General features: G+C 36.8%; 1 protein-coding gene across 10 annotated transcripts in view; it reads right to left on the minus strand.

Moving 5' to 3' along the window:
* The window catches only part of PRUNE2 (prune homolog 2 with BCH domain), a 321,110-nt gene that overhangs the window by 231,830 nt on the left and 63,644 nt on the right, over positions 1-25,636 (minus strand). For all 10 annotated transcript variants that reach the window (XM_072604894.1, XM_072604886.1, XM_072604875.1 and 7 more), the window contains exons 2-4: positions 20,885-20,989; positions 20,370-20,572; positions 13,928-14,091 (exon numbers count right to left, since the gene is read on the minus strand). In XM_072604894.1, the coding sequence (XP_072460995.1) occupies positions 13,928-14,091; positions 20,370-20,572; positions 20,885-20,989 (472 nt within the window). The remainder of the gene's footprint in view (positions 1-13,927; positions 14,092-20,369; positions 20,573-20,884; positions 20,990-25,636) is intronic.

The raw sequence follows: 25,636 nt of genomic DNA on the forward strand, positions 1-25,636 counted from the left end.
CCCTACTAGACCTCAGTCTACCGTAACAAATTTCTTTCCACAAACAAGTCATGTACGTGGATTTTCTCCTCTCTTTCCTAAAGTGTACATCGAGTCCTCTGTATTTCCACTGATGAGTTTCCACAATAATCACGTTTGGAGATGCCTTGGCCATGAAATGTGGGAACTCAGAGAGAAGATCCTCATCAGGGAGGAAGAGCCAAGATGGCAGAGTAAAGGCAGAGATTTACCTGAGCTATCCCCCAGACCTCTCCAAAAACCTTTAAATAATCACTCTAAGCAAATTCTAGAGCAGCAGAACCTATAAAATATGATACAATTTTCCAGCCCAAGACAACTTAGAAGGTCAGCAGGCAAGGTCTATTGCACCAGGGTGAGAGAACAGCACAGATCAGGCTCCAGCAAACCAGGAGCAGGCCTTGGGCCACTGAATCAGGGGCATCAATGGCAGTTTACAGGCCTCTCAGACAACTGACAGCAAGGGGCTTAGATAACAGATCAGAAGGAAATTTTCAGGGGTTCTTTTGCTGGCATTGTAGTACTAGCATTGTACTAGCAAAAGTACTAGCATTGCCGATACTTGGATCTGGGTTAAAGTCCTAAATGTTAGCCCCAGGGCAAGGAAGAGCACTAGCACAGCACAGCTTGTGACCACAGGAGAACAAGGATATTGGTCACAGTACCAGGGTTGAAAAGGGTGCTTATGGTCACTCACAAAACAGTGCACAGTACAGGAGAGTAGTAAATACACCTCTCCCTAGATCATACCACCTCAGAAAAGCCAAAAACTTATAAGTCCCAAGAATTACCTCTGAAAACAGCTGCATGAAAAAACCTGAAGTTTGGGACAGTGTCCCTCCACTCCAGAAGCAGAGACTCAATTTAGCAGAGTTAAAAGTCAAGAAAGAGGCTTGAAAATGAGCAAACAACAGAGAAAAATCTAATCACAGAAAGTTACTATGGGGACAAGGAAGATTAAAATACACATTCAGAAGACAACAAAGTCAAAATTCCTGAATCCAAAGCCTCAAAGAAAAATATTAATTGGCCTCAGGTCATGGAAGAGGTCAAAAATGGATTTTAAAAATCTTGTAGGAGAGGTAGAGGAAAAATTGAGAAGAGAAATGAGAGTTATGCAAGAAAATCATGAAAAAAGATTCAACAGTTTGGTGAAGTATGAAAAATACTGAAGAAAATAACACCTTAAAAAACAGAATAGGCCAAAAGAGGTACAAAAATCCAATGAAGAGAAGAGTGCCTTGAAAAACAGAAGTGGCTAGATGGAAAAAGAAATTGCAAAAATTCACTGAAAAGAACTTAAAAAAGGAGAATTGGCCAAATGCCAATTTGATCTTAAAAGTTGGAATTGGGCAAGTGGATTAACAATCCAAATCAAAAGAATGAAAAAACAGAAGAAAATGTGAAATATCTCCTAGGAAAAACTACTGACCTGGAAAATAGATCCAGGAAGGATAACTTAAGAATTATTGGACCACCTGAAAGTCATGATCAAAAAAAGAGTCTAGATATCATCTTTCAAGAAATTATCAAAGAAAACCCTGATATTATAGAACCAGCAGGTAAAATGGAAATTGAAAGAATCCACCAATTACCTCCTGAAAGAAATCCCCAAATGAAAACTTCCAGGAATATTACTGCCAAATTCCAGAACTCCCAGATCAAGGAAAAAATACTGCAAGCAGTCAAAAAGAAACAATTCAAATATCATGGAGTCATAGTCAGGAAGACACAAGATTTTGCAGCTTCTGCATTAAAGGATTAGAGGGCTTGGAATATGATATTCTGGAGGACAAAAGAGATAGGATTGCAACCAAGAATCACCTACCCAGCAAAAGTGAATATAATCCTTTGAGGGGGGGAATGTATATTTAATGAAATAGAGAACTTTCCAAGAAAAGACCAGAGCTGAATAGAAAATTTGACCTTCAAATAAAAGAGGTGTAAGAAGTATAAAAAGGTAAAGAGGAAAGAGAAATCAAAAGGGATTTGATAAAGTTAAACTGTTTATGTTATTATATGGAAAAATGATATTTATGCCTTCTAAAAACTTTCTTATCATTATGACAGTGAAAAGGCATTGTAATGTTCATCCTCATTGCTGAAGAAGGCCATGCCATCAGGGAAATGATACATATAGAAAGCAGAGGCGTGAGTTGAATGTGATGGTATGATTATCTTAAATAATAAAATTAAGGGATGAGAAGAAGAATGCACTGGGAGAAGGGGAAAGGGAAAGGTAGAATGGGATAAATTATCTGACATAAAAGATGTCTGAAACATTTTACAGTGGGGGGAAAATTAAGGAATTGGGGAGGGGAGCACATGAACCTTACTTTCATCAGAATTGGCTCAAAGAGGGAATAATATACACACTCAGATGTAGAAACCTATCTCATCATAAGGAAAGCAGGAAGGGAATAAGATAAAGAAGCAGGGAGGGAACTGATAAAAGGAGGGCAGTTTGGGGGAGGTAAAAGCCAAAAGCAAAACACTTGAGAATTGACAGAGAGAGAGAGAGAGAGAGAGTTGGATAAACAGGGGGGAAATAGGTTGGAGAGAAATACATAATAATCATTACCGTGAAAAAAAAATTAAAGTGAGTTTCTCTGATAAAGATTTCATTTTTCAAACATATACAGGAAAATGAGTCAAGTTTATAGAAATAAGAGCCATTACTCAATTAATAAATGGTCAAAGGATATGAACAGGCAGTTTTCAGAGAAAGCAATCAACGCTATCTATAGTCATGTAAAAATGTTCTAAATCACTATTGATGAGAGAAATTCAAATTCAAATTTGAACTACTACCTCACACCTGTCAGATTGGCTAATATGACAGAAAAGGAAAATGAAAAATGCTGGAGGGAATGTGGGAAAATTAAAACACTAATGTACTACTGATAAAGTTGCATACTGATTCAACCAGTCTGCAGAGCAATTGGAACTGTGCCCAAAGGGCTAAAAAACCATGCATACCCTTTGACTAAGGTGGTGACTAAGACACCGCTGGGTCTGTATCACAAAGAGATAAAATACAAAAGGAAAAGGATCTATGTGTACAAAATATTTATAGCAGCTCTCTTACTGGTAGCAAAGAATTGGAAATTGAGGGAATGGCCATCAATTGGGGAATGACTGAACAAGTTGTTGTATGTGATTGTGAGGGAATACTATTGTGCTTTATGAAATGATGAGCAGGATACTCTCAGAAAAAAACATGGAAAGACTTATGTGAACTGATGCCAAGTGAAATGAGCAGAACCAGAAAAAAACTGTACACTATAACAGCACTATTCTATGGTGACCTACTGTGAATAACTTAGTTATTCTCAGCAGTACAATGATCCAAGACAATTCTGTAGGACTTATGGTGAAAGACGCTGTCCATCTCCAGAAAAAGAACTGGTAGAGCCTGAATGTAGATCAAAGAGACATTTTCCTTACTTTCTTCATTTTTCTTGTGTTTTATTTTGTCTGTGTTTTCTTTCGTGAAATTACTTACATGGAAATGTGTTTTGTATGACTACACATGTATAACCTATGTCAAATTGTTTGCTTTCTCAATGGGAAGGGGAGGAGAGGGAGAAAGAGAATTTGCAACTCAAAATTTGGTGGAGGGAAAAGAATGTTAAAATTGTTTTTACATGTAATTGAGAAAAATAAAATATTAAATAAGATTTTTTTTAAAAAAAGAAAAAGGCCCTCATCTGGAATGAGAAATGACTTTAATTGAATGGCAATGTGCCACAGACCACTAATCCACCCATAAAATATTCTTCTGGAGCCTTATTCTCCTTTTTTTCTCTATATCATTTCCCTATGCATTTAGTCACTCCCATAACTTTAACTATCACCTCTACAGGATTCTCAAATCATTTCCAGCTCTGACCTATTCCCAGGGCTCTAAACATAGATCTCCAATTGTCTATCAGACCACTCAAGTTGTATGTCCCTTCACTATCACAAACTCAAAATGTCCAAAATCTGTTCCTCATTTGGATTTCCCCAATTCTGTCCGTGACATCTCCATTAATTACTTCTCCCATGGTCAAAGCCTTGATGTTGTTTTGACTTGTCTCTCTCTCAAATATAAAACTCTAACCACTAACATCCAGTCAGTTAACAGGTCTATTCATTCTACATCTCTAGCATGTCTCATCTCCACCTTTTCTTGTCTAATCTCACTGTTAGCACCCTAATAGAGATCTTTATTACCATCCTTCTAAATTGAGAGACCATGGTATAATGGAGTAGTGGGAATTAAAGTATCTGAGTTCAAATCCAGCTCTATACTCATACCTATGTGACCTTGGGCAAGTAACAACTTATTTTTTTACCATAACAGCACTGTTTGAAGGGGAGCTATCGTTTTATATTTGTACTAGTTGACCTACAAGGTTCATTACAAATCTGAATTTCTATGATATTACTAACACAAGGGAAAGAGATAGAGATGGAACCTGTGATTTCATTGATATAAGGCACTCCCAGGTGAGGAAACTCTATCAGTGCAGGTGGTTGAGTTCTCTGCAACTTATAGTCTCAGAGAGTTGCCCAGAGTACTGAGGAGTTGTGTGAATTGCCCAGGATAACACAACCAAGAACATGTTAAGTTGAAAATTGCCTACGTTCATTGCCAAAATCTTAGTGAGTGACACAGACAACTGACAATGTTACCAACTGTTGGTTATTCTTACCAGTTGTCAATGACTAAATGTAAAAATCTGCAGTCCATAGAGGTTGTATGTTTCATTTGTATATCATCAATTGTTACAATGAAGAAGTTTCCTAAGACCTTGGGAAAAATACATCCATTTTACTTTCTCACAGATAGTAAACTAAGAAAACAAATTCATCTTTATCATTTATTTTAAAAAGTTACATATTTAAAACCTCATACTGTAATGAACCTAAGGTCAAAGACATAGATTTTAAGCCCATCTTGAATAGGGATATTATTTTTTTCTTTGTCTCTCTCTCAGCACCAAGAAGAGTGGATAGCTATGTGGCACAATGGATAGAGCACCAGGTTGGAAGTCAGGAAGATTCATATTCCTTAGTTCAAATCTGTGTGATCAAGGCCAATTCAATCCTGTTTGCCTCAGTTTCTTCATCTGTAAAATGAGCTGGAGAAGGAAATGGCTAACTACTCCAATATCTTTGCCATGAAAACCCAAAAATAGGATCATGAAGAGTTGGACACAACTAGAAACAACTCAACAACAGCAGTACCAAGCAAAGTGTTTCGCATATTACATTTAATAAATGTTTGACAGATAAACATGTTATGTGTTTCCAGACTCAAACGAGAAATCAAGTTCACTTAAAATTTGGGCCATTGAATCAAAGACTTAGATATAAAAGAAAGAGTAAAAGTCATCAAGTCCTATCCTACCATATGACAGAGGAGGAAACCAAGACCTAGGAAGGTTAAATAGTTGGTCCATAGTAACACATGGTAGTAAATGGTAGAAACCTAGGTTTTCTGACTCCAAATTCAGTCTTTTTTTTTATTTGGAGGGTGTGAGGAACAGGTATCAAGTATTTTACTTTATGAAATAGATTTATTACATCAAATATAAAACTCAAATAGTTTCCTTGGTTTGGGACTCTATTCTAAATTGATATCCAACAAAGATTCCAGGAATTGTCATATATTTGGCACTAGTCTTCCACAATGGAGTTGAATAAGATTAACAGCATGGAGATTTGGGCTCTGGGTTGTTGGGCTAAAGTTTGACTGAATTGAAGATAAAATGAAATTTTTTTCTCCCAGCCCCAGCCTATGGTTTCATTTGCATGAGGCACTTTCAGTAAGGAAACTCACTCTACCAATGTAGATCAGCAACTATTCTACAACTTAGAGCCTCCTTGAGATGTCTAGGACCCCTTGCCCAGGTCACACAGTCTGTATGTGTAAGTGGTATGACTTGAACTTGTTCTTGATTCTGAACCCACTTTCTGTCCTCTACATCATACTACCTCTGCAAAAGGAGATGATTTTCTCAAAACAATTTTTAATAAATATGATAATATGCTAAGTCATATGCAGGTTTTGTTTACTAATGGAGGGTTTTAAGCATCTATCATCCAAGTAACTGGGAAACTTTCTAAAGGGAAAAATAAAACTGCATCCCAACTCATATTTTATCTAGAGTTTCCATTCCATACCACTTTCTTCAATGTTTGCCAAGAGCCCATTTACTAATAGAATTAGTCAAGCAACAAAATTAGGAGGTCTATCAGCCAAAGACACCTCTTAGCATCAACAATCTGGTTTTGGACAGGCAAGCAGGCTCCACCCCCAGGGTATTCAAAGATGCTTATGTCTACACAGATATACCCTCAAAATGTACCATAACTATTCACCTTCCACTTGACATTTGCAGGTTGCGGATACTAATGCTAATAATAGAGATTTTAATAGCATGAGTAACACCCATCATGCCATGTTTTCCAAATCAATCCTTTCATTTCTTCTTTAAAAGAATGGAGAAGTGAAACACCACTTTTGCCAAAAGCAAAAGCAGCACATTAATATTAAACATGATCTAACGAAGGCAGGAATTGTTTGGGGAAAATATCAAACACAGCAAAGGCATCTTCTTCATGATAAAAACTGGGAAGAGGATGCTAAGAGAGGTGTTCAGATGTCTTTCCCTAGCTTACCTAGGATTAAGTTTTCATACTTCAGTGTGGAGAGGGGGTAAGGATAAAATAGAGAGGTGGGGGAGAAAGAAGAAACAAAGGGAAAGGAGAAGAAGGGTAAAAAAAGATCACAAGGAAGAAAATTTAACTCACTTCAGGTTTCTAGGAAACAAAAAGAGGAATTCTCCCTTCCCCCACTATTCAAGTTCTTAATCATAGAAAGCCAAAATATCTAACTTTTTGAAAAGAGGACATGGGAGGAGAAAGAGAAAGTATAAAAATTTAATTCAGTTCATTCTTTCATGAAATAAAAGGAGATCCTCCTCTTATTCATGTAGCTTGAAAAGCTAAAATATCAACTTTAATAAAAGGGGATATGGAAAGACAGACGAGAAAGAGGGAGAGAGAGAGAGAGAGGGAGAGAGAGAGAGAGAGAGAGAGAGAGAGAGAGAGAGAGAGAGAGAGAGAGAGAGAGAGAGAGAGAAAGTTCAGTCCTCTAAGGCATAAAAAGAGACTCCTTTATTCAAGGTCTTAACAAGTTTGAAAAACTAAAATTCCTAAGTCTTAGAAAAGATTTAACTTTACAGAAAGTGAGGGAGGTAATGGGAAAAGAATCAGGAAGGAGAGAAAGGGAGAGAGAAAGGAAAAAGGAGAAAGTGGGATAAACAAAGGAAAGACAGAAAGAAAATGAAAATCTAGGTCACTTTAGGCTTCCAGAAGAGCAACAGAAAAGAACTCCTTACTCAAAGCCTTAATCTTCAAAAAGCTAGAATACAGAGCTTTTAGGAAACCTTTGACTCTAATTTAGAAAAAACAAACAAACAAAAATCTAATTCCTCTAAAGCTGACAAAGCTGTTAAGTTTTATGAGCCCAGAAAATTATCCCTACCCCTCACACCAAAAACCCCACACAGAAAACCAACAACGGAAAACACAATTCACTTGAACTTTGTAACCATGTTGGAATAGGAGTGATTCACTCTTCTGGCAAGAGAGAGATGAAAAAGCTGGCTCTGCTCCTGGCCGAGCTAACCTCCTTAAAAGGATGTTTTTGATGTTGCTAATTCAAGCTACTAAAACCATAAAATTACTTCTCTGTAGTAACTGCATCATCATACTAACAGAAGAAGGAACTAGATCTATCCCAGAAGGTCTAAGATTTTTTAATAACAATAATGTAAGTGTCAGGTACTGTCACTGTCCCTACCCCTCCCCTACAGAATACTGTCACATGTATTATATGCTGGCTTCCTTTTTGGCATTCTCTAAGGCTTTACACAAATCTATGTGAGGGGCAATTTATGGGAATATCGTGACCCAAGGTACTTCACAATCAGTGGCCTGAACCTCACCATTGCCAATTGGTTCCTACCAAAAAAATAAATTTAAAAAGACATTTGTAAAGATGCAGCAATTTAATAGATCTTTCATTTGGCAACAATCCTCCTACGAATATCTCTTGAGAAGTAAAATAATACAGGCCCAGGACTCTGGCAGGTTTTCTAATTGTTTACTTTTGGCACAAACCCAGGACAAAACCAGGCAACAGCTTTAGGTCAATTGAACTGTTATGTTTTCTCTCTCTCCCTTTCTTTCTTTCTTGTTTTCTCTTTTCTTTCTTTCTCTCTTTCTCTTTCTTTCTTTCTTTCTTTTCTTTTCTTTTCTTTCCTGTCTCCTCCTCCTTTTTCTTTTTCTTCTTCTAATAACAGTGCAGCTTTTCACTTGTTTGAAGGGGACAAAAGTATGATAAAGGAAATTTTTAAAAGAAAATATAATAAAAACTGACATAAAAGGCCATAAAATTAACGTCTGGGCTGAGTTAATTTGACTTTCAGCCCATATTCTATGGTAATAGTTGACAATAATAACTAATGTTTATATAGAGTTAAAAGGTTTTCAAGCTGTTAAAATATTATTTTCTTTCATCCTCCCAATTCTATGAGTAGATACAATTATGATCCACACTTTACAGAGGGGGAAACTGAGTTTGATAGAGGTTAAACAATGGATCCAAGGCCACACAACTACTGATAGTCTGAGGCAAACACCTTTGCCAACATCTATTGTTTTAGCCAAAGCTGATTCAGTTCAATCTTACAAGCATTTATTAAGTACCTTCTAGGTGCACGTCACAATGCTGACCTCTGTCAACATAAAAATTTTTAAATGAGTATGTTAGTTACGCGATGCAGTGAACAGCGTGCTGAGACTGACAGATGGGCAAGACCTGAATTCAAATCCTACCCCAGGTCCTCACTAGCTTTGTGATCTGGGCAAGTTACTTCACCTCTCTCTGCCTCAGTTTCCTCAACTATAAAATGGGGATAATAATAGCCTCTACCTCCTAGGGCTTCACACATAGTAGGTGCTTAATAAACGTTTGTTCCCTTGTCCTTCCAAAACAATGGCGAACAACCAAAGTTTTGGGGTTGCTTTTTAAAGTTACATGGCAATCATATTTACCACTAGCCCTGCCTCAAAAATATCTACAGCTGAAAGGAATTAACCAGGAAGCCTACTAGAGTAGGAAGAGTAAAGCAGGAAGGAGGAGGGAAAAGCCACCTTGTTCTAGTACTGGCCAGACCACTGATGCCCAGTGTGATTCTGGGCAAGTGGATAAATTCAGTAAGCATGTGTTAAAAACTTGTACAAGACAAGACATTCCATGTCATTGATCTTCGTGCATTCTCCATCCAAGGCAAACCAGCCTGCTAGCTGTCCCTGTACACAAGATTCTCTCTCCAGCCTCTATGGTTTTTGGAATGTTTTTCCTTCTTAACTCAACCTCCTAGAATCCTCACCTTCCTCACTGGGGCCTCTCTTGATTCCCTCAAGTTGCTAAAGATCTTTCCTTTTAGAAATTTCTGTTTAACTGCGTTATCCTCCCACCTGTACTTCCCCCATTCTGCCATTCCCAATAGAATGTAAGTTTTTTGAGGTCTGGGACAGTTTTATCTTTGTATCACCTCATACAAAGATCTGCACATAATCAACACTTAAATGCTTTTTCAATTGAATTGAAGCCAGAGTCAAATAATTTCTCTAAGCCTCAATTTATTCTCTGGTAAAATGAGAAAAATAATCCCTATTCTGCCTACCTACAGGGTTGTTTTAATGATGAAATGAGCTAATACATGTTAAAGCATTTTAAAAACTGTAAAATGCTATACAACAGCCAGCCATTATTAAACACAGAGTAATTTTAAAAATGAAAATTTTACACATAGGAAAAAATTCAATTTAGCTTAATTCACGCAAACAGACTAGAGTGACAGATGAAGAGCAATTTTAACAGTCATTTGTTTTTATGAAATAGCTACATCCAGATACAGAAACCATTGATTTTGACATGACACTGTGGAGAGAGTGCCAGACCCGGAGTGAAGAAGATCTAAGATCAAATGTGGCCACAGATATTTGCTAGCTGTATGACCTTGGGCAAGTCACTTAGCCTCGGTTTGCCTTAGTTACCTCATCTGAAAAGAGGAAATCATAAGAACATTTATCTCCCACTGTTGTTGAGAGGATCCAATGAGATAATATGTGTAAAGCACTTGGCATCAACCTAGCACATAGTAAGCCTTATATAAATGTTAGCTGCTATTATTATTGATGCTGTTTCTGTGAAAACTATTAAGAAAGTAATTTAGAGCTAAAACCTTTTGTTGGCAAATAACACATCTATAGCTCTGTAAAAAAAAAAAAATAACATTTTTGGTGGAGGTAAAAAAGCAATGACCTAGAGTCTGAAGACTAGGGTTTGGATTCAGGACTTGACAATCACTCACTGTATGACTGTAAGCAAATCACCTGACTTCTCAGATGTGGGTAATAGGATCACAAAGAGGAAAGCATTTTACTAACCTTAAAGTATCCTATAAATGTGAGCCATTAATTATTATTTCTTGTATTTTATGTTGTCAGTCCTTCATCCTCCCTGCAGAGCTATGGAAAGCATATACCTTGTGAAAGGGTTTGGAATAGATGCTAGACCTAGGATTTGCTAGGAATTGGAATAGATGCTAAGCATTGTGAGATTCCAAGAAGTTACTTCCTCTACTCATTCAGCTCTGCACCTTCTGGTTTAGAGTTGTCTTGAGCACTGTTAAGTGACTGGTCCAAGGTCACTCAGCATATAACAGAGAGAGGAGCTGAACCCACGTCTCTCTGGGTCCATGGTTGGCTAACTTCTAGACTACGCAGCCTTGTGGAAAACAGGGTTCAGCTTCAGAATTGTAAATCTTGTTCTAATCATGGCTTTGAGCGACTCTGAGTTCACCAAGGCTTCACCAGGAGAACAGAATTTCTGACAGGGATACCAATCTGGAAAAACTGTGATTACAGGCGCAGTGAAAGGTTGCTATCCAAGCCTCAGCCTTGGTGAGCCATGGTACTCTCGGTATCCCTGAAAATGAATAGAAAATTCTTTCTCTTGGTTTATCTAAGAACAATGTATTTCAGTTAGAAAACGTTACTATCACATACAAAATAACCACAATAACAAAAACTCTTTGTTGTGGGCCATCTAGCACCATTTAGAACCATGCCTTATTCATCTTTGGAATCCCTGGAAGCATAGATCAAATTCTAGAATTAAAATTTCAGAGGCTGCCTAGTTTGGTCCCAAGTAGAAATTCCCCCTAAAACACCACTGTTTCTGTAACTTAGTGATAAGGAATTAGACTCAAGTGAGGTAGCATTTCCCTCCCACTAAATAGCTTGTGTGTTTTTTGTAAAACAAACCAAAGTTTTGACTAGCATATTACATGAAGTAGTTAGGTGGTAAAGTGCAAAGAGCACCAGGTCTAGAGTCAGGAAGAAATGAATTTTAAAAATGCAACCTCAGAAAGAAACTATCTGAGTGATCCTAGCAAGTCCCTTGGCCTCTGTCTGCCTCAGTTTTCCCATCTCTAAAATAGGGACAATAACGATACCTATCTCCCAGAGTTGTTGTGAGAATAAAATGAGGTAATACACGTAAAGCAGTCTGCAGACCTTAGAAAGACATAGAAGTGGCATCTCTTATTATAAATAAATAAAATAAAAATAAATTAATAATAATAAATTATAATAAAATAATAAATAATAAAAAATAAAAATAAAAATATTTACAGCATTTTCCTCTTACCAGATTTTTTTGTTTCATCAAACTACTACCCCTTTGCCTGAAACCCCTAAATGCCTTCTTCCCTGGTTCTGTCACAAAGATTAATGATTATCCTTCCCTAGCTTAGTTAAGGGCACAGTCTTCCCATCCAACACTTCTACGGAGATCAGTATCCAGCAAAATATTTAATAGCGGGTTTACCAGGGCCATTAGTTCTAAAACATTTGAAGGGACACTATACTGCTAACTACCTTTTCCTACTACGAGCATAGCAGGAGAGGTGAGGGGGGAACAGGAGGGGACTTATAAAACAGTTTACTAAATGTAAAAGTAAAATTCTAGCCTTTCTTATGTCTTTCCTGGAGTTAATCTGCAGCAATTTCATTTGCCTCTATTAATTACTTCTAAAAAAAAAGCCACACACAATTTCAGGCTGTATAATTTTCAAGAGGCATTACAAGGTGACAAACAAGCTAAGCAGAAATGTCTTCTTTTTATATCCTGCAAGAAAATCAAAGGGGGGCTGGCAATTTCAATTAAGATTGGTGCATTCTTATGATAAAGTAGCAAGCTACATGGAATATGCTAGAAAGTAGAATATTTATGGCACTAGGCTGATGTTTCCTGCTGCATGAAGGCATCATAGGTAGATGATAGCCATGAAGTTGGTACCTCATGTTCACACTGCACTTTACAGCACACAAAAAAGCACATTCTTTTAGGGGAAGTATCTATCTAAATATCTATCTATCTATATGTTTGTATATGTGTACCTACATATCTATACCTAAATATATATCTGAGCCTATTGTAGCCTTTGGGGGTGGAGAGGAAGAGGAAAAGGGGAGAAAGAACAAAGTAAAAAGTGCACAGCAGAGGACAAAAGAAAACTAATGAGGGAGAAAGGATGGACAGCTGTCAGCATAACTCATGGTACTTACTATATAGGCTTTCCTGAAATAGAAATTTATTGCTATATATTTTTAATCCTCTCTTACATTCTGCTGTGCACATAACATGGTTTTTTTTTTCTATTATGTACTTAAGTTTCAATTTTTAAGTTTATAATGTTTCTTTTTATTGTGTATTTAAGTTTCAGTAATAAAAAAGGCATATTTACACATAACCAAACTCTTTTGTCATCTAGTTGTTTTCAGTCATGTCTGACTTTGTGAGTTCTAATCTGCCCTCAGACACGTAATACCTGTGTGACCCTGGGCAAGTCATTTAACTCCATTTGCCTTAATCCTTCATCTAAAAAAAAAATGAGGTAGAGAAGGAAATGACAAACCACTCCACTATCTTTACCAAGAAAACCCCAAACAGAGTCAACAAAGAGTTGGACACAACTGAAAAATGACATAGCAAAACACCATCCAATATATCAGGGAGTCTGACTAGAGTCTGTAAAATATTTTTTTTAATTTGATACCTGTATTTAATATAATTGGCTTCCTCTGTAATCCTGCACATTTTATTTTATTCATTTAAAATCCTCATTCTGAGAAGGGACCCTTAGACTTCACCAGATTGCCAAAAGGGTTGGTGATACAAAACAACTGCATTGATTTCATTTAATAACATGTGAGCTCCTTGAGGACAAGAACTGTCTTATTTGATTGTTTTCCATTCCCTAGCACTTAGCACAGTGCTTGGCACATAATCAATTCTTAATAAATGATTTTTCATTCATTCACACAAAAAGAACAAGAAAAATTAGATTTATTTATCTGAGCAGCATCATAGAAGTATGTATACAGTCAAAAACTATTTAAACACGAGCATGGACTACATATTTTTCCACTACAAAGCATGTGTGTCCTCATACCAGTACCAAAAATGTCCTGGACAGTATGAAAACAGCCAGAAGAGCTATCCCAGCTCCCCAACTGTTGTGCAGTAGCTCCATTTAATATTCTTGTCTAGCAAAACAGCAAAGATCCCTCATGCCTATTTTTAAATGCACATTTTTAATATTCAATATAATGTTACTCTTTAACAAACTCTTTACTCCCTGCCTCTTTTATGAAGCTTCCCGTGGTCTTTAAAGGGATTGTTAACCAAAGAATGGATCGCACTCTTTCTGCATGAGCAGATTGAGAAACACTCCATTAAGCCTTTCAGTATTTAATAGAAAGTGTAATCTCTCACCTCTGAGGAGATGAGCCAGTTGTTCAGTGACTAACTCAGGGGCCTCCTCAAGAATCTCTTTTGCCACAAGGGAGGAAGAAGACTCCTGGAACTCAAAGCCGGTATCACATTGTTCAGCTGGATTAATGACTTTGACAACAGCAGATTCTAAAGTTTTATCCTCACTGCAACAGAAATGAAAAAGGAGAAAAGGAGAGATGAACACAGATATTTGGTTTTTTACATTTATTGTATCTTTATCATGTACAAGCAATCACCTACAAATCAATTTTCTATCATTATTCAGAGCAAAATATTTATCTACTCACGTGATAAAGAAGAAGGAGGCTACATTTCACTCACATCTGTTTCATTAAAGCTAAAAATCTGCCTCAAAAGTTTAAGGAGGACATTCATATTAGCAATCTGATCTCTAAATGCCAAATAACCAACTGTGCAAGTGGTCACCTCTGAGGAGTCTAACTATGAGCTCATTTTCTCTAAGTGACTGATTCATATATACAAAATGCTCTGGCTTGTCCAATTTGTTGTCATTAAAATATTTAACAGAAGTGGCATCAGAGGAAAAAAAACCACAGACTGTGTTGGCTTCACCCATTGTTCTTGATAAGTGAGTTGAAATTGACTTGAGGGAAAGAAGTCTTTTATTAAAAGACTTTTTTTTAAAAGGAATAGAAATTAACATGATATCTGAAGGCTTATAACAATGACCATGAAAGAAACCAAATAACTTGCCTTCTATGTTAATATCTTTAAATAGGACTTAAATAGTCCTATCTTATAATTATATACAAATATAAGGTCATAGAATCACAGACAGAGGTGGAAGAGACTTCAGAGTTCAACTGGTCCAATCCGCTCATTTTATGGAAAAAGAAACAGGCTGATAGAGGTGACATGACTTGCCCAAGATCACAGAGATTAGCAAAATTCTCAATTTATACTTAATTAAAGTGTGATGTCCAGGATTTTAATTGATTTTTATGTTTCAGAACTTGCTTCTTTCATTTTTTAGATGAAGAAGAATTACTTCAATTCAGACATTGTTTTGCCCCCCTTTTTGGCATAGTGCGTTAGTACATAGTAGGTGCTCAAAGATGCCTGTTGACTAATTTTAACAACCAATTACTGACAGTTTGGGAGTTTTTTTAGATATTTTTTCAAAAAGCTTTTGTGTGAAGATGCACAATTTGACACAGAATTTCTCTCTAAAAAAGACAAATTGAAACAAGTGGCTTCAACTAATGGATACAGTGGGGATTCTGGTGCAGGCAAGAGTTCTAGACTAGGAATAATGAGAACTGAGTCCTGGCTCTGATGCTATATCTCTTCCAGTTCAGTAATATCTATGACTTTAAAAGAGCAGAAGAGATTTTTTTTTTTTTGGTACAGAAAAATATACTAGCAGAGAATATCATTTTATCTCATCGTATTTTACATAAGATCACAAGTACACTGAAAGATATTCTCCTGAAACCTCTCTATATCAAATTTAATTAGTAACAATAATGATAGCTGGCATGGATGCAGCATTTGAAGGTTCACAAAGCACTTTATGTGTTATCTTGTCTGGTCCTTATAGCAATCTTATGAGAGAGGTATTATTATCCCAACTTGACAGAGGAGGAAACTGAGGTTGAGAGAACTTAAGTGACTTGGCCAAGGTCACAAACACAGGAAGTGTCTGAGGCAGGACTTGAACCCAAACCATCCCAACTTCAACTCCTCCACTCTATCCACTGCACCCCCCACTATCTCAGTAGTATTCTTCACTACTCTATTATTGCTTTAGTTCATGACAGATTTAGAGCTGGAAGGGATCTTAGAGGCCATTCTAGTCCAATCTCCTCATTTTTCAGATGATAAAACTGAGGCCAAGATATATTAAATGACTTATCCAAGGAGATACAAGTCAAATTTGGAACCCTTGTCCTTGGACTCCAAGTCTAGATCTCTTTTCACTATGTAAGGCTGTTTGACTATTACATGGCTATCTAACCACAAATTTTTACTTTAAACATGGGCACTTTTCAATGATGAATTGGGCTATTTGTGTTTTCATGCACAAACATGCAAAGAATTAGCTAATGAAAAATCAGTTGCTTAGATTCATGTTTATTTTATTTTATTTACTCTGTCTAATATTCACCAACAATCCACAAAATTTGCCACAGACACAATTTCTTTAATTTGTAACAGCCATCTTCAGTACAGCCTGTTAGTACATCAAAATGGTGCTTAGTGAGCTAACAAAATGCTCATTTTCTCTTATACCCCTATAGTTAATTGAAATTTTTTTCAATATCCTCTTAATATGCTAATAGCCTTTAATGAGGGTCATTAGATAAACCAACTACAAGGTTGAGGACCTGAATTTTGACGGAGGCTTAGTATGTCAATTGATTGATACTGATAACTAGCAGCTTGACATATAAAATCAAATAATCAACAAGCATTTATTGAGTGCCTACTGTGATCCAGGCACTCTGCTCAGTGCTGAAAGCATAAAGACAAAAATGAAATTGCCCCTACTCTCAAACATTGCATTGGAGAAGGCAACATGCACACGTATAAATAATTGCATACAAGACATACGCAAAACAAATACAAAGTAATTTTATTTATTTATTTACTTATAGAGGAGGCTCTAGCATCTGGGAAATCAGAAAAGGAAGCTAGGGATTTCCATAATGGATGAGAAAGGAATACATCCATTGTATGATTTAGGTTTACAAAGCTCTTTTAAAGAATGCTCTTTGGATGAAACATTTAGAATCACAGAACAGAAGGTAGCATGGTGTAGGCAATAGGGCATTGGACTTGGAATCAGGAAGACCTAGACTGAAATTCTAACTCAGACACTTATTAGCTCTTTTACCCTGTACAAGTCACATAACTTCTTTATGCCTCATTTTAAAAAATTCAATTTTATTTTGTTTTTAGGTCTGAATATTCTTCCTCCCATTTCCACCTTCCCCATCTATTAGGAAGGCAAGAAAAAATCTATTACAAGTAAATGTAGTCAAAAAAAAAACAAATTCCCTCATTAGCTATGTCAAAAAAAAATAGTAACAACCATGCTTTGATCTGCCTTTATACTTAGAACATTTTTAGACAGCATTTTTCATCATGAGTCCTCTAGAATTGTGGCTGGTTCCATTGTCATGATCTGAGTTCCCAAATATTGCAAAGAGATTTGCTCTTCATTGTTATTATAATACAAATTGTTCTCTGAGTTCTGATTGCTACATGTTACACCAATTCATGTGAGCCTTTTTCTAAAAAGAGCACCTTCATGATTTCCTACATCTGTGCCTCATTTGTAAAATGAGATTAGACTTGATGCAAAAGATCCCTTCTAGCTCTAAATCGATGATCTTAGGTTCCTATGATTTTTGAGATCGCTGAGATTTTTCATACAGAGGATTCCAGAGTCTATTCTCAATATTTGTAAAAGACTTACCAAATCACTTAAGAACACATATACACAACTAGCATAGGGTGAAAGGACAGTGTTATCATTCATTTTATACATTTTATTTACTTAGTTTTCTTTTTCTTATTACCTTCCTAAATCTCATTTAGAAGTACAGCAACAATGAACATTCATCAATAGCTATGAGCATGTCATCGCTTTCATGAAACCTTCCTCGATTTTCCATTTACCTACAAAGTTTTCGTACAAGATTTTAACAGCTGATGGACATGATACATCCTCGCTGAGATCTGTCGTGAGTACCACCTACAAATTCTCATTCTGAAGGATTTTCTTTATGTCTTTCTTTTTACATTCTATACTCTACACACATTCCACATTCTACACTCTATAATCACTTTGTAGTTCTATCTATTTGAGGATATGACTTATCTCTCCTTCTGAACTGTAAAGCTCTTGGGGGCAGAAACTGTTTTATTTACTTTTATATTTCCCACAGTGTCTAACAGCAAATTATGCAGACATTAAATACATGTTGGTTAAAAAATGATGACTGGGTCAGAAAAGCTGCTCCAAGGTCTTTCCAGAATGAATATTCTATGACTTGTAGGTGCCATTTAAATGATTACTTTCCATTTTCCAATAAAGATCTCAGTATTAGAAAGATGTTAGTAGCTTATTGGCTACTTTTAAGAAATAAAGTAATATAATTGTAAAATTTTAGACATCATTAAAAAAAATAACCTTGGATATCACCTAGTGCAACTTTCCACCTGCACACATTATTTTGAAGGTGTATGAAAAGAAATTCAAAGAGATAAAATCAATCAACAATCATTTATTAAGCACCTACAATGGACTAGACACTGGAGATACACATATAAAGAAGAAGAAAAGTTCCCTACTCACAAGGAATTTACATTATGTCAAAGGAGACAAAAAATGTGCATATGGAAATATATTTTTAAAATAAATATGCATAGAATAAATACAAAAATAAATTAAAGGTAATTAGTGAGGAAGAGCACTCACTAGCTGTTAGGGGTGAGATCAGACCAGGAGGGTCACAAAGTTTGATTCCCAGGCCAATATAAATCCACTACACAAGATTATTATCTATTGTTTGACTTTGGATTTTGTTTTTAATTTCAGGCCAATCTAATAACATCCTACTCAAAAAAATCTCATTTCTGAAAAAGACACATAATTAAGGTTCAACATTTCCTAATATTTGGTCACAAAAGAAGAAAATAAATTCACCTTCCCATAGGACTGCTCTATACCTTTACCTCTGTCTGGCAGAACCACTACATCTCTGAGCCCAAAAGAACTTTAGAAGCCACCTGGTCCAATATATCCCTGATCTGTGAATCCTTTCTATAGTAGCACCAGCACACAGCCATCCAACATTTACTTGAACACTTCTAGTGAGGGAGAGATGTCCTTAGATAAACCACCCCACTTTGGGTAAGATATAATCATTAATCCATTTTTCTTTACCTCAAACCTAAACCTGCCTCTCCACCTGCTACCTAGGTGCTCCTAATTCAGTCACCTGGGACAAGTCCAATCACTCATCCATACTTGAAGATGGTCTTCCTCTCTCCTCCCCCATCCCCAAGTCACTTCCAGGCTAAACATCCTTGAGGTTAGGCCATAGAATGATCAATTGAAGAACTTGGGGATGTTTATATAATTCTCTTCCTCTGAATATTCTCAAAGCTTTGTCCTTCCTAAAAACATGGCACCTAGAACTGAATATGCTGCTTCAGAAGTGGTCTAAACAGGGCAAAGCACAGGGAAACAATCCCTTCCTAAGCCCTAGACACCATATCTCTCCTCAAAGCAGACCAAGATTATATTAGCTTTTTAAACTACCCTGGCTTTCTTCAAGTCCCAGATAAAATTCTGCCTTCTACAGGAAACTTTTTCAGATTGTCCTTGATTCTAGTGCCTTCCTTTTGTTGATTATTTCAAATTTATCCCACATATAGGAGGGTTTTTTATACATAGTTGTTTGCAGGTTGTCTCCCCCTTAGACTCTGGGTTCCTTGAGAACAGAAACCGTTTCTGCCTTTCTTTATATCCCCAGAACTTAGCAAGGTGTCTGGCATAAGTAGGTGCTTAATGGGGGTGGCTAGAGTGTGTAGTAGAAAAAACACCAGGCCTGGAATCAGGAAAGCTTGAGTTCAAATCAGGTCTCAAACACTTCCTATCTGGGAAAAGAACCCAGAGAAAAGTGACCCTGGGCAAATCACTTACTCCTGTTTGCCTCAGTTTTCTCATCTGTAAAATGAGCTGGAGAAGGAAACGGCAAACCAGTCTAGTATCTTTGCCAAGAAAAATTCCCAAAGGGGTCACAGAGTCAGATATTACTGAAAACATCTAAATAATAACAAAAAAGTCAAAAGGTGCTTAATAAATGTTCACTGACTGAGTACCACACAATTGATTTATACTGGGCTTGTGGTCCACTAAAATCCCCACAATAATTTTCAAATCCCTTCTATCTTATTTGATTTTTTTTTAAAAATTCATATATAAAAATTTAATTTATCTCTAATAAATTTCATCTTATTAGATTTACTACAATATTCTAATCTTATCAGTACTTCTTAGCTCTCAATTTGGTTATTCCTAATGCTTGAAATTACCTCTAGTTTTGCATCTTGGCAAATTAGATAAGCAAGAAGGGACTGGTTTTGATTTGTTTCTTTGGTTAGTTAGTTGGCTGGTTGGTTATTTTTGACCTCTCTTTGTATACCATGTGCTTAGCTTGGTGCCTAGTTTATAACTTCACTTGATTTATGCCTTCATCACTGACATTGACAAAGTGGTTAAATGTTTTTTTTTATGAGAATAGACAAAATATAATATAGAATTTGACTTCTCTTTAATTACTTCACTAAATTAGTCATAAAGTTAACCAAAAAATGGTTTCAAAAGCTCCTTTTAAGAAAAAACTTTAAAATAAATTAAATTTTAATCTCATAGAGGCTACCATACCTGGCCAGCACATTGTTGTTAACAAGCGTTAATGACAATTTCCCTTCGTCATTTAGATGATGTAGATTAATCTCATCTCGGAAGATGTGAAATGATTCAGGGATATTTAGCTCATCTAAAATAAACCTTGTTTCAGTGAAGTAGTTGAATTCTGTCCTTGGTATGTTTAGCACTGGTAAGCACAGAACACCAGGAGGACTGACCTGTCATAAAAATAAAAAAATAATTTTGTCAGTCATAGAAAACTATAAAAAGGAAAAAAAAGCAACTGAATTTTCAAAAGCTATAGGCTGAGTGGAAGGAAATGAGAGCATGCAAACTCACAACACATTCCTGTATTTCTGAATAAACTATATGACACATTTTTACCTTGCTTCCTAGGACAACAAATCAGGAGGTCTGGGACCAGTAGCTGCACTCTTGTAAGAAGAAATGATGCTAATCAAGTATTGAATATAAACTAGGGCAAACATATGACATTGGGGTAATATTTGGAATCCTGCCTTTTTTTTTACCTTGTCTAGAAAATAAGCATAGGTGAAGGAGGAAATAAGTGAATCCAGATCACATGACTTATGTCCAATAACCACATGGACTTTTTCCAAGCGTTTGCTCCGATTCTGAAACAAATCCAAATTAAAGACAGTCATTTTTACTTGTCAACATAAAAGAAAAACATTTTAGCCTTTCCCCCAGTCTACCCCAACCCCTCAAAAAATTTATCTAGTTCTGTTGACAGGTCTTTCAGAAGTTCTTTGGAAACAAATTAATCCCTTGATTGTACAATGGAAAGCATGAAAAAGCAAATCTACATGAAATATTAATACTGCTCAGAAAACAAATTCTACAAGGAGATGAGAACACCACAGGTCTCAAGTGAGGTTCACCACAATTTCCTGCCAAATAAATGAAATGCAATCCAACTACCATTTTGCCAGAAAATATCACAGAAATGAAGTCTGACTTGGAGTTCTAGTGAATTGAGTTTCCTTACTTTAAAAACACATTCAAATGTGTTTTTTGCATATATTTGACTTTGCAGCCATCTCCTGACCAGCTACCATAATGATTGGACCAGAAATCCAATATTTGAGGACTTAACCCCATTCATTCTCATAACTCCTACCCTGGGGCCCTGCTGCCTTGTTCATTGAGGCTTCCACAGCCTATTAGGACTAGACACATTTCCCTTGACTCCTCAGCCATCTCCACAATTGCTGTATCACAGCGCACACACCCTTCTCCTCTCACCCCCTTTCCAGCTCAAGAAACATAATCAAATCAACTCTGACATTGTTTCTGGAAAAAATGTGGTGATCTACTCTTCTCTATGGCTCCATTTGGCTCATCCTCTCCAAAGCCAAACTATCCACCCCACTCTAGTTACTATTTTTTTTTTATTTTATTAAACTTTTAATTTTGGGTTACAAATTTTCTCCCCTTTTTTCCCCCTCCCCGCCCCAGACCCAAGTTTTCTAATTGCCCCTGTGACCTATCTGCTCTCTCCTCTCTCCTCCCTCCCTGCCCTTGTTCCGTCTTCTCTTTTGTCCTGTAGGACCAGATAGCTTTCTTGACCCCTTAACCTGTGTTTCTTGTTACCCAGTGGTAAGAACATTACATTTGGTCCTAACACTTTGAGTTCCAACTTCTTTAGCTCCCTCCCTCTCTACCCCTTCCCCTTGGAAGACAGGCAGTTCAATATAGGCCATATCTGTTTAGTTTTGCAAATGATTTCCATACTAGTTGTGTTGTATAAGACTAACTATATTTCCCTCCATCCTGTCCTGTCCCCCATTACTTCTATTTTCTTATGGTCCTTTCCCTCCCCGTGAGTGTCGACCTCGTATTGCATTCTCCTCCCCATGCCCTCCCCTCTATCCTCCCCCACTTCCTGCTTGTGCCCCTGTCCCCCACTCTCCTGTATTATGAGATAGGTTTTCCTATCAGAATGAGTGTGCATTATATTCTTTCCTTTAGTGGAATGTGATGAGAGTAGATCTCATGTTTTTCTCTTGCCTCCCCTCTTTATCCCTCTAGTTACTATTAATACTGACTGTGTGTACAATTTTCCCATTAGAATGTAAGCTCTTTTAGGCTAACAAGCTGCCTTTGCTTTTGTATTGGTATCCTTAGCACTTAGCAGAATGCTTGGCTCATAGTAGGCACCTAATAAGTCCTTTTTTTATCCATTTATTCATTCAGATGCTTCTCAAAAGTGCATGTGAATGCATACAGCTAGATGAAGTATATTGGAATTTTCACTTTGAAAACTGAAAGGATTCTGGTATTTCGCATTAATTTTCTATGGTGTATCAAGGCCTACTCCAGCACTTCATCATGGTGCCCAGTAATTCTGGGTTCACCAAAGTTATATTTATTTTCTGGTGATTCTCACATGTCCTACAAAGCTGGGTAGGATCAGAGATATAGAACAGGAAAAGACCATAAAAGTCCAACCCGTTATTTTATAGATGAGGAACTGAAGGTCCATGGAAGTTGAGTGATTTGCCAAGGTCACATAGATAGTAAATACCAATGTAAACCCAAGTCCTCTGACTCCATGAACATCCAGCTCTCTTTCTATTCACCAGACTGCTTCCCTACAGATCTCCAAACCTCTGGCCCACTTTCTCCATCTTTCTAATGACCATACTTCCTTACCACCAAATGAACATGGCTCCTCACATCATTTGGATGAGCAGAAAGTTACCAATTATAACGTTTCCTGTAAGAAAGATCTCCACTAGGCCTTACCATCTTCCCTATAGGGTCATTATGCCCTTTGACCCTTTGGTTGTCATCTTCTGCTTTGTCACTTTGCCTTTACAGAGCCAGGCATTGCCATTTGACTTGCCAATGCACCCTAAAGATCCCTGAGCCTTGCCGTCTTATTGGTGGCTGTACTCTGGGACCATGCAACTCCTATGCAAATTCTCTTCCCCAACGAAAAAATAAGCTCCTTAGGAGCAGAGATTGTCTCAATTTCCTATTTGTACTCCCAGGGCTTAGTACAGTGCTTGGCACATACTAAGTACTTCAAAATGCTATTTCTTGTATTCATTTATGCCATTTATCTAGTCATTAATAAATGTTTTAAACAGCGCAGGGACGATCACAAATCCCAATTTGCACTCCATTAGATATTTCCTTTCTAGCTACTACTGAACCATTAGTGACCATTCTTCTGGTTTTGTCATTTAATCTGTTCCAAAACCACCTAAATACTATTTTATAAGTCACATCTATCCACCTTCTCCAAAAGAGTAAAATAATACTTTATCAAATGGTTTGCTAAAATCTAGGTAAACTTTATCTGAAGCATTATCCTAATCTAGACAATAATCCTGACAAAAAAGGAAACGAGGTTAGGCAGGCATAACATGTTCAAAGCCATACTAGTTATTTGCAACTACTATGTCCTTTTGTATAGGTTTGTTACCCTCTCTTTAACAATAAGTTTCAAGAATGTTGCCAGGGTATTGATCTCAACTTTGTAGTTGACATCATCTTTTCTTTTTTAGTTAGACTACTTGTCCTTTTCTAATCCTGCCATATTTTTCTTACATTTCATAATCTTACATTTTTAGAGATTTTACTGGTTTTTCTTGTTTCTATATCACTCTCATTTCCATATGTGTGTATGTACACACACACACACACACACACACACACACACACACGCTTACTCACAAATATCCCTCCTCCCTCTCGGATTCAAGATCTTTCAAAGACCAGTGGCAATGTTTCAACAGTCCTCTCTGTCTACTCGTTCAGTAGCATAGGATGTAAGACACTCCATCAGTCTGATGACTTGAATTCACCCAGTGCAGCTAAGCTCCCTCTTCCTACTTCCATACTTATTTATCTTTTATTCAACTCCCTAGTAGTCATTTTTGTTCTGTAGTTTCCAGTCCAAAGGTCATTTGGCAGAGAAAAAAAAATAACATTAAGCAGTCTCATCTTCCCACCTTCCTCTGGCATCATCGTCTCGTTTACCCAAGCAGAGCAGTTCTATGCCTTTTTTGATCCTCCTCTTTTGTCTAGTATATTCAAAAAATAATTTTTTATCCTATACTGTCAGCACATATAGGTGTTTAACAAATGTTTGTAAATATGTTGATTTGAATCATCTATAAATTATTTTACTATTTTATTTTATATAAAGTTTATTATTTATAAAATTGTTTATAAATCCAGAGTCAGGTTGTTCTCCCTATTTTCTAATTAATTATACAGCTCTTGACTTTCTGAACACAATGCTTCAGCTGCACTGTTACTCTGGAACCTCCTCACCCTATCCATCTACTCCAACATCTTTCTCATCCATGCCATGCTGGTTCTCTTTTTCCATTGGTGAGTTCTTCCCGGACTACCACTTTGTGGAGGGGTCTGAGCAGGCCAAATTTCATTCCTCACTTGGTTCCTGCTGCTGACTTTCTGAACTTTAACACCATGCCTCAGCTCAGATATCTTCCCTTCCTCTCCACCTTTTTAGTTCCCTTTTATGTGTTAGTTTTTCCCATTAGAAGGTAAGTTCTTGAGGTCAGGGACTATCTTTCTTTTTGCATACATACACGTAATATGGATGAATGGATGTAAGTATGTGTGCATGTATCCCCAGTGCATAGCACAATGCTAGACACTAATAAGTGATTGATAAATGCTTGCTGTCTTGCCATTTAATGGGACTGCTATACCACATGGTGATACCACAGTGCAGAAAGGCAATGAAAGGACTTAAAAGCAGCTAACTCTATAAAGTTATCAGTAATTACAGTTAATTTATTTCTAATAGTAATAAAAATAATAGCTGACATGTGTATTATAGGATTGTAGATTAGAGCCAAAACGGATTTAGACTAGTCTAGATACTTAAACTAGTCTCACTTTTTCATTTTACAGATCAGGAAACTGAGGCCCAGAGAGGTCTTGCTTATGTGAACAAAAGTAGTAAATGACAAAGTTAGAATTTGAACCCATCTCCCCTGATTCCAAATTCAGTGCTCTTTTCCTTGTACTCTGGTGCCTTTGGCATCTAAGTGGTGCCATATGTAAAGGCAACCACACTGGCATACCCATTTAGAATGGGTATAGGTATTAAAATGATATAGCTGCTAGCACAGGTGCTTTACTAGGAAAGATAGCTATTTAAGTGGTCAACAATCTTAACTGTATTCATTAGTTCAGGGGAAAAGTCACCACCCTGAACTTCAGGGGAAATACAAACAGAGAAAACACAAGAGAAATAAAGACCGACAGCGTTCCAC

Source organism: Notamacropus eugenii, chromosome 1, assembly GCF_028372415.1.
Source record: "Notamacropus eugenii isolate mMacEug1 chromosome 1, mMacEug1.pri_v2, whole genome shotgun sequence".
NCBI classification, from domain to species: Eukaryota; Metazoa; Chordata; class Mammalia; order Diprotodontia; family Macropodidae; genus Notamacropus; species Notamacropus eugenii.